Source organism: Aptenodytes patagonicus, chromosome 6 (assembly GCF_965638725.1).
Source record: "Aptenodytes patagonicus chromosome 6, bAptPat1.pri.cur, whole genome shotgun sequence".
Classification (NCBI taxonomy): domain Eukaryota; kingdom Metazoa; phylum Chordata; class Aves; order Sphenisciformes; family Spheniscidae; genus Aptenodytes; species Aptenodytes patagonicus.
Window position 1 is genome coordinate 56502067 of NC_134954.1, and position 15205 is coordinate 56517271.

At 36.0% G+C, this 15205-nt stretch overlaps 1 protein-coding gene across 1 annotated transcript; it reads left to right on the top strand.

The window, feature by feature from the left end:
* The first annotated feature begins 2606 nt into the window (after positions 1 to 2606).
* Positions 2607 to 14551, top strand: GCG (glucagon). Its single transcript, XM_076340769.1, has 7 exons — positions 2607 to 2639; positions 7847 to 7947; positions 8346 to 8507; positions 9346 to 9399; positions 11025 to 11162; positions 13345 to 13488; positions 14527 to 14551. Exons 1-7 carry the CDS (start codon positions 2607 to 2609, stop codon positions 14549 to 14551), a joined length of 657 nt encoding a protein of 218 aa, XP_076196884.1.
* Positions 14552 to 15205: the final 654 nt, after the last annotated feature.

The window sequence follows — 15205 nt, forward strand, 5'->3', positions numbered from 1 at the left end:
ACTTGCAGTTAAACTGTGTTTTTGCATCCCTTATATAACGCTCATAAAGTTTAAATAGAAAGTAGATTAAAAAAATAATTCTGAGATAAAGACGACAAAGTATCTCAGTGAAATCGGCATCTCACGAAAAGAAGTAGGGTTTGGGTATAAGGTTGTTCCCAGGCTTATTTTGGCTCCTTTGGCACTGTGTCTTAGAAGTCACACAGTTGTTTGCCTAGGGAAGCTTGGTACATAGATGGTGATTATGGTCGTTTCAAACAAAAAAAAATCTGAAAAACCAAGTTTGATAAATATGTATGGGAGTTTGTCTATCCTATGCCAATCAATGACTGGGAATCCATGACTTTGAATGGATGTGAAAAATACAGTTAGGAGCAGGAAGAAAAAGGACATGGGGAAGAAAACATGTGGAAAAGAGGGGGAAAGAACTAGTAATTAAGAAGGAGAGTAACAAAAAGGGAAAATAAAGCTCTCAGAAATGACTAAAGGTGTAAACAGAAGGCAATGATGAGAGGAACAGAAGCTGTGCTCTTAAGTTTCCAGCAGCAGCATTAGTAGACACTTGCATTGTAGCTAGAGATGACAAAAATGGACCATGAATCTCAGTAGATGGATCCAAGAGCAGGGAAAAATTATACTAACGCCAAAAAAAATTCTTTAAAATTGATTATGTGGACTGTGTAGTGAGACTTAATGTTTCCCTAGACCCATACTGTGGTACCACAGCAAGGTATTTAGGATAGAGCTCTAGGAAGGGTCCATTAAATTTTGTTTGCCACTCTAGGCAAACACTAGGGTTATTAAATTTATACACTGCCTCAGTTGTATCATATGGGCAATGCCAATCTGGCTGTGGTCAGCCAGTGGAAAATCACCTCACTGAAGAAGATTCTTCGCTGGCTTCATAGAGCAGTGTTAGGGGAAATAAGATATTTTAGTGCAATATGTATGCTTTGTGCCACAAATTAGACCACGGACCACCCCAGACTGGAGCACAGGCTGTCATTAATGTTCAGTGGGATGTCCACTGTGATTCGAGACCCTTCCCTCTACTGAGAACTGAAACTCAAGGTGGAGTCCTTCATTTAATGTGTCTCCTAGACTGCCTGGCACCTTACATATGTGATAATCATATTTCACTTTTGGTACCCTTTTGCATTTTACAAAGGATTATCACGATATATGAAATGTCTGTAAAAAAAAAAAAAAAACTTCTCCAGGAATTTCTTGAAGGGGGATATCTCACTTGTTGCTTCATAGACAGAATAAAAGACCCATATTCCTGACCGGCAGGTTTTTTCAGCTGCCGGGCCATTGACAATCTTTGTGTCAATCTCTCCTACCTGTGCTCACCGGATGGCTGAACATAGTCTTCTCTGGCAATGCTGCCCCACCACAGCTATGAAATTGCCCCTATTACTGAACGGTTTAGGACCTTGACAATGTAGCTACACAGCTACAAAGCTCAAATCTGTTTTGTTTTGGGGGGGGGGGGTTCCTTGTAGGGAATGGAGACGTGTGCAAAAGGCTTATCTTGCATAAATCTGTAGGCTACAGTGTGAAACTTAATTTATAATGAATGTTTGGCATACAGTTCTCAAGTGAGTATGAATTTTCGTACGGTAGAATTTACAAAGTTGGCATTGTACATCTAAGGATAATCAAATCTTTTTGTTAAATTTGACCTGCGCTAGGCTTTGCATAGTGGGTAGCCATCACTGCAGTACTTCACATCTCTTCACGTTCATTATATTGGCACAAGATTACCTGAAGAATCATTCAAGGGCTTTGGGGGAGTTGTGTTGGTTATTGTTAACAGAGTGTTAAATTTATAAACCTTGATTTAAAATTGACAGGTGAAGTTGATGCTATTGATGTCAACAGGACCGGGATTTTGCTCAATACTAAATGTTAAATGTGGCAAATCAGAATTTGGAGAAATTGCTGCCTTAATCCCAGGCACCTTTAGCCCACTGTTTGTCATCCTAATGCCCTTCTGTTTGATATTTACTTCTTCGGACATTGCTACCTCACTCCTTTTGCAAATCCATGTTAGCATTGATGTCATAAAGTAAGCAGAATGAATGTGTGAAATTGCTTGTAAAATTATCAAATGAAATGAATAGCAAATACGATGACTTTTTTTTTTTTAAGTTGAATAAAGAAACTGTCAGCAATGATGCACCCTCATAATGCTTACTAGAGCTGAACAGTATATATATAAGTCTGTGCAAAAGAGGCAGCTAGGCAGATCTCAGGATCCTCAAGGCTTGCCATAGTTCCAGAAGAGAGAGTAGCAGCTCTTTCTGCAACTGCTACATATCACTTCAAAGTATAAAAAGGTAAGATTTATATGAACTACGTACAATTTGTTTGAGAAAGCTGAGTGCATTATCTGAATTGTATTGCCCAAAGTTTGCAATAGGATCTTTCAGCAAATCGGTGTTTTCTTCTGTGATTATAATCACTGATGTTTGGAGTTAATGACATCATCATTAAAATCTTTTAATCTATTGAATTAGTTGAACAGAGAATGATCTGAAAAAGGGAAATCAACTGTTTGGGCTGCAGAAGCAATTGAAAGAAGGAAGATTAACCATGAGAACATGAAAGACATGCATTGTAGTAAGAATTCAAATGTGAGATACATAATTACTGATTTTTATATTTTTTTCTCCTTTAGTATCTCCTCTAGAGATATTTAATGAACATGAGTTTAAAAATATTCACCCCTTATAGATACTGCCTAAATATGAATCAACAGGGATTAAATTAGTAGAATGCAAACACATTAAGTGAGTTTATATAGACACTGATTTAAAACTGTCCAAGACAGATTGCCACTCCATCGCCCTACAGATTACCACTCCGCTGCCCTACTTTTAGACTAGTTTGTCTCAAGCAACTATTCTTTTCATATCACTGTAAGATCTGAGAAGGAAATCTTATAGCTCAAAAGTAAAAATTAAAGCCTTTCAATAGTTACTGTGATTATTGTATAAAATTTAATTTAGTCTTCCATCCTACTATGGATTTCCTTAGACTAGAACCGTTATATTTTACAGAACTTTCCACAAGGCACTATAACATGGTAGGTAAATTAGATGTAAAGTACATCTCCTGGAAAAAGTAATTTATTTATAATTAGAAATAATTGCTATTTGCAAACAGTTTCATGTCAACAGAAATCTATTTTATTCATGCATACATTTTCATATGAAAATATTCCCTTTTTTACTGCTGTAGCTCCATAATTTGTATTTTTAAACTGGAAATAGATACAAATCGGACTTTTGAAAGATTCTTTTTTGAAAACTCAATTAAATTAAGCTGGTTAAAATTGCACATAGTATACAAAAGACATCTGCAGTAAAATATATTGGAAAAACTAGCAAAACCAGGTTGATCAAGGAAATAATATTCAAATAAGTTTCTGATCAAGAGACATATTTGTTACATACTTTCTGGTGGTTCAAACTGAGATGCGTTAAGTTTTTCATCTCCAGTGAGAAAGAAATTAAAACATTTCCATTAGTCTAATATGCATAGGAACAAAAATTTTCTGTGTAAGATTAGCCTTAGTTTTCCTGCACCTTGACAGTAAGATTGCACGGTTTTTAGCAGTATCTACTGGTGACCTGAATAACTTAGAGCAAATAAAGCCTTTCTTGTGGTCGAGAAATGAATTGATTAGCAGGAATAAACTAAACAAATATTATTTTGATGATCACCTCTTTTGCTCTACAAAACTTGTTTATGTTCCCAAGAATAAAATAACAATTTCTTCTTTAAAAACTGTAGCTTCTTTAACTTGTCAAAAACTGCTGTTGCTGGTTTGGGTTACCAATAGCAAGTACTAAACGTTGAACAAACAAAATTGATTCTAAATTTTTAAAAGAACATATTTGGCAGAAGTTTAATAGCTTTTGAAAATGCTTATTTTATTAATTAGGATTCTCTTACTTGAAAATTGTATTAATTTCAAAACACTGCATTTATACATCTTTCTTTTTAGCAATCTCCCCAGATTTTGATTCTGAAAAATTTAGAAAGAAGCTAAACATGCATTTAACTTTAAACATATTCTTAAGGCATAAAGTAGCCAGTGGGACTGTTCACACCTGAAAGCTCTATAGGACTGAGGCATGAGTTAGATCCAAGATATATTGAAATCACTGTAAATCTGTTTACTGACTGCAGTGGGCTTTGAATATGTTTTGTTATACGTTTTATTAAAAAGAATAGCTTTTGGTGTCTGATATTGCTATAAGGAGGCTGGATTAATGACTAGACTATTTCTTTTATTCCACTTCAGTGACTTAGGTTTAGGTCTAATCTGTATCATGGTTTAACAAACCTACAGGCAGCTGTAGACTATCTTTCTTTAGTTTTTCAGCTTAAGTAAAAGTATACCACACTGCGAGTATACCATTAAGCAAGGCAAATTTACTTATAGAATCATAGAATCATAGAATCATTGAGGTTGGAAAAGACCTCTAAGATCATCGAGTCCAACCGTCAACCCAACACCACCATGCCCACTAAACCACGTCCCTAAGTGCCTCATCTACTCGTCTTTTAAATACCTCCAGGGATGGGGACTCCACCACTTCCCTGGGCAGCCTGTTCCAATGTTTCACCACTCTTTCAGTAAAGAAATTTTTCCTTACATCCAATCTAAACCTCCCCTGGCACAACTTGAGGACATTTCCTCTCATCCTGTCACTAGTTACTTGGGAGAAGAGACCGACACCCACCTCGCTACAACCTCCTTTCAGGTAGTTGTAGAGAGCGATGAGGTCTCCCCTCAGCCTCCTTTTCTGCAGGCTAAACAACCCCAGTTCCCTCAGCCGCTCCTCATAAGACTTGTTCTCCAGACCCCTCACCAGCCTCGTTGCCCTTCTCTGCACATGCTCCAGCACCTCAATGTCCTTCTTGTAGTGAGGGGCCCAAAACTGAACACAGTATTCGAGGTTATGTATGGTGCAATAGCCAGACTTTATCTGGTGTTTAAGTCACCTTATTTACAGCTATATCAGCTAGCATGGGGGTCACTACGTTACAATCAAACCATTTTTGTGACCACAGCAAAGTTGTCTCCCAAAGAATAGGCAGAGCTTGTTCCGTTGTTGGAAGCCTATGAAATGTGAAATTATGCATTCTTTGGGATAAACATTGGATGTCAGTGTTGCACCACCAAATTACAGCTCCAAATGAAACAGTGAAAAGAGAGTTCAATATTATAGTTAGAGTTATAATAGGACTGACTACATGGCTGCTACGGTATTTGCTGGTACTATAGCAGGTGCAAGTGCAGGCATCAAATCTCATATATCAGGACATTACAGAAGGCAGAAAAGAGTCTCCATACACACTGATGAAAAAATGAGCAACACTGGCAGTGGCTTCTGGTGGAGAGAGGGAAATCGACTCCCATTCCTTAATAGTACAATCCACCAGAAAATCTTAAGTTCATCAATTTATTTTCCTGGTTTTGATTAAGATTTGATTAAGATTTTGATTGCCTTAAATATTTTGATACTGACACTGAGGTATTCTAGTAAAATATTTATATTATTCATTAAGATTCTCTTAAAAATTAGGCCTCACGAAGTACCAGAAGCAATACATTCTTCCTAACCATAGGTAAAATGCCTGCCAACAGTCAAGCTTTGTGTCTCCAACTGTAAGTTATTTTTTAATAGATGGAAGAAACAGATTCATAAAAAAAATCTACTCTGAAGCTGGGCAGACTTCTGGGACAGAGTAGAAGTCCTACAGCAGTAAGGTTTTTGATGCAGGAGTTTACTTTTTCAGAGATGTTCATATAGCCCCCCCAATTTGCACTGCTCGGTGCAGAGCCAACTCTAAATCTCAAGACAGAGTAATCTGCACCTTCTCTACATATCATTCCTTCATAAATTTCTTATGGCTTCCTCCAGGCCATAGTATATTTAAATTCAGCCTATTGTGACAGGGCATTACAATAGAGAATAGATATGTTTTCACTCAGACTGCCTTATTTTATAAATCATTGAATTTCAATAAATAACTCCTCCAGCGGAGCCGGAGGAGTTCAGTGCAGATTACATTTAGTGGGGAGGGTGTTTTTTGCCTGGGTTTTACTTTGCCACCTACCACTTTACTTCAATGCACTCATCTTTCCTACCTCCCTTTGTTTTTCAGACTGTAAGATAAACTTCCATAGGAAAGTGTCACGGATGGCAGAAGGGCTCTTTCAAATACACAAGTATCAGTCCAAGTACATGCTGAAATTATTTCCAGTGACATTTTGCTGATGTGAACTCATTGCAATTTCTGTTGCTTTACAGCGGGTTCATATTGTGATCCATACTGATTTTGAAGTCAGAATGAATGAGCATTTACTATTCACCATTCAATGAATGAGCATTTAGCTATTGAATGAATGGCATATTCAATTTCTTTGTCACGGTCAAAAGTACCTAACCAAATTTTAAATTCATTTCCTTTTCTATACATTCATTCCATAAATTTAAGTGATCCAAAATAATTAAAAATGAACAATATATACTAGTTGATTTTGTAACTAGATTTCCTCTCGTTTCCTGTTTATGCAAAGCACTTTTGAGTCTATTAGCCGTTAGCTGCTCATAGTCGCTTTTGCACAGGGTTTTGTGAGCCTAAAATGAATAGCATTTGTTCAACAGTTTGTCCTATAGGGGATCGTGTGTCAACAGACCAATACTACTACATTGAACAATGAAAATTGTAGCACACATAATTAGGGGATTAGAGAATGCTTTATTCCCATTCGTGACTATTCACTAAAAGTTATAACTGTACTACTTGCATGAGTAAACCAGTCACTAATTCAAGTAAGGGAATCACAGCTTGGCTGTGGATCACCAAAGCATTGGTACAGACTGTAATACTCTAGTTTATATTGAATAATCTCACATTAAAGTCAGCGAGACTGGTCAGGTTATTACAGTGTGAGTGATGAAGACACATATAATAATGTAGCCATTTCTGTTACATAGTTGAAGCCAATAGAATGACCTGTAACAGTGAGAATTACATCTGGGAGACAATATTTTCTGCTTTGGTTTATTACCATTAATATGAAGTATATACCCCATATCTTGTATATCCCACATAGCCCCATGATGGAAGCCCTTAAGCTGAAATAAAGTATTATGTCAATAGTGCAACAAGCAGAACTTGACATATCACATCATGAATTGAACACAAGCCAGTGTGTGGTTTGGTGGTTGTTTTTTCCTAAGGAGCCACACCTATTAATAAGTCATTATTAAGTCCAGAGGCCTACTGCTGAAATACCCATTACTTTAAAAAAAAACTTTTAAAAGGAGGGTGGAGGGCCAGAAAGAAAGAATGGGGAGCAGCTAATGTGACAGTATTCTTGACAGAGATTTGCTTTGTTTTTTCTCTAGTGAATGAGCTGCAAAAAAAATAAAAGTCACACCAATACCCTAGTTTTGCAATAAAACAATATTACAGAAACAGGTCTAATGCTTGCCATCAGCAGAACACAGAGCAAAGGAGATACAGACCTTCATCCTCGTATTACAAAAGAAAGTGAGGATGCAGTTGGTCTCAGCCCACCTTGCATTCTAGAATAGAGACCAGAGCCTAGAGGAAGACTAGAACAGAGACTACGTCTTTTGGATGCCTACCCAAGGCACTACAGTCTCCATCCATTGGACACGGACCCCGTCCTCACAGGGTGTCAATATCATCAAGTTTAGATCAGCATTAAGGATGTCTCTTTTTGATGTAATTGATTCAGATGTATGTAAACATGATTACATTTTTCTTTTTTGCCTTATTTCTGTTTTGACAGGCAATGAAAATGAAAAGTGTTTATTTTGTTGCTGGGCTCCTTTTAATGATAGTTCAAGGCAGCTGGCAAAATCCTCTTCAGGATACAGAGGAGAAATCAAGGTAAATTCTTTAGATCAAACTTCTAGAAACACTTGGCCTGAACTTTGTTTTCTTACGGTTTGAAGCAAAACATGCTATGACTTAAAGATAGTTTTTTGTATACTATGACACAGTACTTAATCTACCATTGGAATTGGCAAAAGTTTTTAATATTGCACAGGATAGCACAGAAGTTTTTGGTATTACAAGCAATAGCTGCCTTAGTTAGCCAAGAAGACCTTGTAATTGTGCAGTACCCAATCTGCTATGTTGATTCATTTTACTAGCCAGCTAGTGATCAATATGCCACTTGCTTTTACTTTGTAAGAGTACAAAATAGTATTTTTAAAAGAAAAGTCAATGCACCTGTAGAATGTACTATAACCGTTGCCAATTAACAAGTTCTAAACTTTTCACAGATCATTCAAAGCTTCCCAGTCTGAACCATTAGATGAATCTAGACAGCTGAATGAAGTGAAACGCCACTCACAAGGAACATTCACCAGTGATTACAGCAAGTACTTGGACACTAGACGAGCTCAGGACTTTGTGCAGTGGTTAATGAGCACTAAAAGAAACGGGTAAGCATTTTGGTCACATTGCTATAGATCTCCATATACAGAAACAGCCAAAAATCTAGCTGAATTCAGTTTCTGGATTTCAGCTTCTCATCACAGACCATGTATAATCCTCAAATAAGTAAAGTACTTAAGGAAAACTTGTATATAATTGTAATATGTTATTAGAAACAGGGAATATATGCAAAATCAGTCAAAAGGATTTGGATAAATCAAGTGTAGTATCAGTATGTTACCTGATATGCCACCTAAAAAGACTATCTCAGCCTCTTTGGGACAGATTGTTTTAGTGAATGAATTAAGTTCGATAGGAATAAGATATGTAAATATCACATAAAGGTCTGGGCCATTGGGCCTTAATAAAACTTTCCTATCTATGGATACTCTAATCCTGAAGTTTCATTTGTGAAAAGGGAGCTAAGGTTTAAGTTTTGTTGACCACTGGATACTTTACCAGTATCGTAAGTATACTGTTAAGGCATGAGTTGGCATGTTTTTTGAAAATATACTTTGATTAAACACAAGCTACCAAGCTGAGAGCAATAATAATGTAAAAGCATGTAAGCCTATGCCCTGTGTTCCAGAGAAGATCTGTCCACAGAATCCAAAAATCTATGATATTAATGCTTTTAAATCCCTGTGGAAGTCTTTAAAGTATAAAGTAATGATTTCTGGACATTGTATTAATTTAAATTCATAAGCCTGAAATTATTTATAATATTCATCTGTCATGGTTGTTTATCATAATATTTAAATTATAACCAATAAAATCTTATCAGCTTATGCATGCTCTGCAATGTACTGGTAATAATGATCTAATGATGGTGGAATTCCACTACAGCCAACAAGGACAGGAGGACAAAGAAAATGACAAATTCCCGGACCAGCTCTCAAGGTATTCTAGTTGCCATAACTTATTACTCAAAAACAGTTTGAGCTCATTTTCTGTTAAACAAGAAAGAAAACAACTAGTATTCTTTACAATGTTACCACAATCCAAGAAATACCTATAAAAAGAAATTATCTCACACCTGTTTTTTACAAGGAAAGAGGAGATGTCTCTATGTTATTTATTCCTGTACCTGTGTTCTATAGCTATGTGCAGTGGCTTCAAGGAATGCAATAGGATGAGAATAGATTTCAGGAAAGGACATTCCAAGTAATAAAGGAGAGTAGAGAATAAGATAAAACGAAAAACTTGGTATAGAAAAAGGCTGAATAAAAAAACCAAAACAAAACATTATGTTGAGGAAAAGAAAATCAGTAAGAAGACTAATGAAAGGAAAATGGCCAGGTACCAATTTGCAGGGAGCTGATAAAACACGATACAATGCTCAGCCCTAAGCACTCGGTCCCATGTTACATAAACCACTCATTACAGGAAAGGAGAACACAAGACCTGCTGGAGGCCAGAATTTTGTTTCTTGACAATGTTTCTGGGAGAGGGTTGGGGGGTTGGAAATCTGAAACAAATAAAACAAAAATCCAGTAAGTGTTTTTGCAAAACAGATTGAAATACCTATACTCATTCCTCCTTTTGTCAGAAATTCCAAAGAGGATAGCCTGGATCACAAAGATCCTTCCATTCAAAACACTGTCAATATCAGTAACAAATCTGTAATAATGTTTCAGCTTCAATGAAACAGCATATCTCAACAAAATGAATGTTTCATTAAAAATGTTCCAAACAACCCTAGTTAGCACGCTGATGAAAAGTGCAGATGGTACTAAATTAGGAGGAATGGTGAAATCCCAAGAAGATAAAAAATAATAGAAAGAGCTAGAGGCCCTGAAAATTGGGTGGAAATCAGCAAATTCTGAAATAGAAATGTTAAGGAACTTATTTGTGGAAAATATTCCATAATATGTCTACTTCTCAGTGCAGCTTGCCTTCCTAACGGCCAGTCTGACATAATTTTGTACTATATCAGCGAAAGAAGCACAATGAGGTGTAGGGAGGGAGAAGGCAATTGTCTTTCTCTGTTAAGCTGCAGGTGATTAGGCTGGAAATTGTTCCAAGATTATCACTTGGTGAGAACAACGATTAAAAGAGTGTTCACAAAACAATTCAAAATGTAAATTCAAAAGGAACTAAGTCTGAACAGTTTGGCTAAGAAATAATGAAGATGAAGGCAGGAGGAGTGGCTTAATGGAAATGTTTAGGTTAACACAAGGGGTAACAAAAAGTATGTCTGTAGAATACAATACAGTTTGTTGATCACAGCTAATTAATCTAGCGAACCATTCCAATGCAGCTATATTTGATTTCAGTGCCTGATTTGATTTGTTCAGAACTAGTTCAGGCATCTCTGCACAAAACTGTATTGCATAGCACAGACAATGCCTTCAGAACTGAAAGATATCAAGAAAAAAAAAAATCAAGAGTAATTTGAGGAGCAAAAAAACCCTCTCCCTAATAAGAAATGCTAGTCTGGTGGGTGGGAAATAGAAATCAATAAAGGTTAAAAAAAAAATTAAGTCTTTATGCAGTCTGCTTCTAGAGTATTGCTCTTCTTTCAGCAATGCGATCTCCAAGCGTCATGCTGAATTCGAAAGACATGCTGAAGGCACCTACACCAGTGATATCACCTCTTATTTGGAAGGTCAAGCTGCCAAAGAGTTCATTGCTTGGTTAGTGAATGGACGAGGAAGAAGAGAGTAAGAATCCATCCATTCCTATTATTAAATTTTGCCTTGCTTTTGGGGTTAGAAATCAAGTCTGATGAAACCTTGATGTGTTTTTGATCATTCTTGCTGTACTTCATGTTTTTCTTTTGTAATAGAAGATATTCTGTGGGTGTTAGACTACCACTTTAAATTATTAAGTTCAAATACAGATTAAAACAAACCTGTTCAGTACGCTGTTACACTCTAAAAGGTCAATTTATATTTAAGGTCACATATCTAAAACTAAACCAGACCTTTCTCTAACTACCACCTTTCCCCCTTCACATAACATTGCTTACAGTCTCCTTAACTATCATTGAGATGATTCAAGTCAGTGTCATCTTAAATTCCTTTCTCTTTTTTTTTCCTTTCACAGTCAATCTTGTCCTCTGCAATATTTCCAAGATTAAATTTTTACCAATGTCATCAACTGTACTCCATGTGCTGGTGATCATTCCCAGCAGTAACTGATGACTTCTTTTCCTCTTCCCATGCTCTACAAAGTCTCCCCAAGTTGCTGCTGCCAAAATAACTATCATTTCCTACAGCTATGACTTATTTTCCTTTTTAAGACACCTCTACTTCTTTTGCTATGGTTCACGGTTTCCTGGACGCAGTGCTCCACAGTTTTGACCTACCTATGTCTCTGATTTCCTTCATTAATACCTTGTTCTCCACATACTCATTGCAGATTTCTCAAGCCTATTCACTTCGTTTACTCACTCATGACTTTACATCTTTTTTCGTGACAGTCTTACACTTAGAATGGCCTTATCTTCAGTCTCCTGCAGGCACCTTCTGTCTCATCATATTTCCAACTCTGCATGGTTAGGAGCCACACCATGCACATGCCACTACCCACCTTTTAACTGTTCTGTACTTATTTTTGCCTTTAGACTGTAAGCTCTTTGGGGCAGGGATTTCAGTTCATCCTCTGATTATATATTCTACCAGCTGTAAAGTACTATGTAAGTCTCTCACACTATATAAAAATAATAACAATAACAATAAAATATAATCTGTAAGACAAGATTGTGTGTTGTAGTCAAGGAAGACTAAATAGGTAAAAGTAAATTTTGTAAATAATGACTATTTCCTGAAAAAGCAGAGTTAAATAATTGAGGTCAGCTCTATAGAGAAGGGAAAGGCAGTTGCCATTTCATAGTGATGTTCAGATTTGCAGTTGTTTTTCTGTCATGTTTTATCTCATGGGCAGAAATAGGGTATTTCAGTATCTGTAAGAGAGAGATATTACAGTCTAGCTGTGATGAACTGAGCTTAGAAACCTAGATGAACAATTAAATGTAGACTACCCTTCTGCTTCCCAATATTTAGTAGTATTTGCAGTCAAACTCGTATATAGCCTTCCCTGAAATTATTGCATGAAAAGAACCAGTCTGCCTGTCATTGATCCCAGAGCACAGTGTGCTTCAGTATCAGCCCACCTTAATGGAATTCATTAAAATCTTCCTGTATTTGATGGGGTGAAACAAGAGAGGAAAGTTTTCTAAACCAGGCCCTTGGCATAATGGTATTCCAACAGTCAAAAAAGGATAGAGCAAGAATCAGGATCTGATTCCAAATAAAAAATGCTATTGTACAGCAAACAAGTACATAGATTTTATACAGGTGTCGTAATTGAGTTATTTTAACCCCCCAAAAAAGCTGCTGCTCTTAATATCTAAATACTTACGCAATGTAATTGTAAGTATATAACTAGGACTTAAGTCCAATTAAAACAGAAAAAAATGTTTGAAAATTTGACTATAATCTTTTAGTAGTGGTATTTCTTAAATAACGATTCTTAGTAAATCTACTGTCAGTTTCATTGGTGCCTAGTCTACTTGGCACAGACATTGCAGACTCAGATATGTTTTTGTACGTATGGCTTTTCCAAAAAATGCTAGAGAGGAATTTTGACTCACCTGAAGGAACAGTCCTAATCTGGTAAAGGGAGACTGCTTTATTCCCTGCCTTATTCTGTTGTTAAAATAATGCCTCAAAAGCTGTTCTGATATACATCGTGCTGTACTGAGCCATAACATCAGGCTCAACCCTTAACTCCTTAAAATCACAGGAAATGTGAAGTGTATTAGAATCCTGTAATGAGGCCCCTTTAAATGGCTTGTTTATTTTGATCTGCAAATTGTTTGATAATTTCTTCCCTTTGAAGTTTCCCAGAAAAAGCTCTTGTGGCCGAAGAAATGGGCCGAAGACATGCAGATGGCACTTTCACGAGTGATATCAACAAAGTCCTTGATGACATGGCTGCCAAAGAGTTCCTAAAATGGCTGATTAACACAAAAGTTACCCAAAGGTGCCTGAATTTTGACTGTGTTATTCTTAATATACTGGGGTTTTAAATGTATTTTGTCACACTTAGGGAAAATTCTGCTACTTTTTCTCTTAACTATTGACATATCTGTAACTGTTACAAACTTTGTTACAGACAGTGCTGAACAAGGATAAGACACTAAGCAGAACTCATTCCAAATACAATTTGTATTCTGCATCAGTGGTAAAGCTATTTAATAGTTTCCTATTTAACTTGAGGGGAGTTTTTCCACTGAATGTTACCAGAAGTGAGGTGATATTAAATTATTGAAAAATAAAACTCTCCTTTGCATGGGCATTATAAAATCAGAAATATTTATTGGTAAAATTGCACCAAATTGATTATTCTTTAAAGACTGTGATATAAAACACTGCCTTAAATTGTGGCTTGTCATTAGGGAATAGGGTACTGTAATCTGAGTTCCTGATAGCTAACTATTTAAGAACCCTGCTTTAGTTTGCCTGAATATAGGCCAATGCTGTTGGAAAAGCAACTTTTTCTATCTGAGGTCTGTGAACAGGTTAATATTTAAGAATTATTTGTTAACATTAACAAAGCATTTCAAAAATAATAAAATGCCAACTCAAGGCACATGTGAGTGGCCAGATTTTTTAAAATGTTCGATGTCCACTCTGTGAAAATTAATTACTTTTAGTCTTTTGACTACTGAAGCACCCAAAATGACTAGTTGATTTGGATATCTGAAACAACCAGTATTGCCTCAAACAATTTAGAAGCTATAGTTAAAATACAGTTTTTATTAACATTTTAACATTTTTGTGTTTGTTTGTAGTTCAACATTGAAACAAACAATTTAGGAAAATAATCTATTAGAAACTATTAAAAAGCTTTTCCTTTACGAATAATTGTTTTCAATCTGTTACTAGAGAGAAGCATTGAGGGGTCTGTGGAACTAACATCTGCTAACTCTTAAACAGAAAAAATATGTTCCACACATATTTCATAAACCTTGGGAGATTTATAATATGTCCTAATTGCTGCTGCTTTTTTTTTTTCCAGGGACCTTTTGGGAGAATACCAGTAAAAATGCAGAATAAAAATGGGATAAATGAAGATCTTCATTGCATCAACTGCCAGTTATTAAGAGATTCTGAAATCTGTATTCTGTCATTTACATTGGGTGTAACAAAGCTATGTCACCTTGCATGCCAGGAAATAATTGTACTATAGTTTAGTGTTGCCAAAGGTTTATATACGGAACACCTATTGCCTAAGGGATAGTTATCTTAACAGCTTTAAGACTATGAAAGTTCCATATCTTCATATTTTCCATTTATTAGGACTGAAGTAACTCCATTTATATTTAATGATAAAATTATTTTTCTAAAAAGTTGACTTCTACACACAAAGGATTCAATCACCACTTGTATGTGTTATTTGTAAGGGGCTGGCAGTTACAAATGCCTGAGAAGTGAATATCCCTCTTAAAACCTTTGTTATAAAAAGGCTAAGCTTTAAGGATATTAAATGATAGCCTTAAATAAATTTTTTCAAGCTTCTTTTCTGTTGACCTTTCATGTGTATATCCCTGGTGCCTCTTTGCACTCCATTTCATTTTATTCTAATATTTTAGTGTCACTGAGATCTTGGAAGTGGTTTGTTTGGAATGATAAAACAAACTCAACATTTTGTTTTGTCACATTTTCTCCATAATGATTCTCAGAAAAGAGCTGTGTGA

What these genes read in the sequence shown, in the direction of transcription:
- GCG (XM_076340769.1), top strand. Translation starts at nt 2,607, where the DNA reads ATGAAAGACATGCATTGTAGTAAGAATTCAAAT. An exon ending in GATACAGAGGAGAAATCAAG is followed by an intron (nt 7,948 to 8,345) that starts GTAAATTCTTTA and finishes AACTTTTCACAG; the next exon opens with ATCATTCAAAGCTTCCCAGT. An exon ending in AATGGACGAGGAAGAAGAGA is followed by an intron (nt 11,163 to 13,344) that starts GTAAGAATCCAT and finishes TTCCCTTTGAAG; the next exon opens with TTTCCCAGAAAAAGCTCTTG.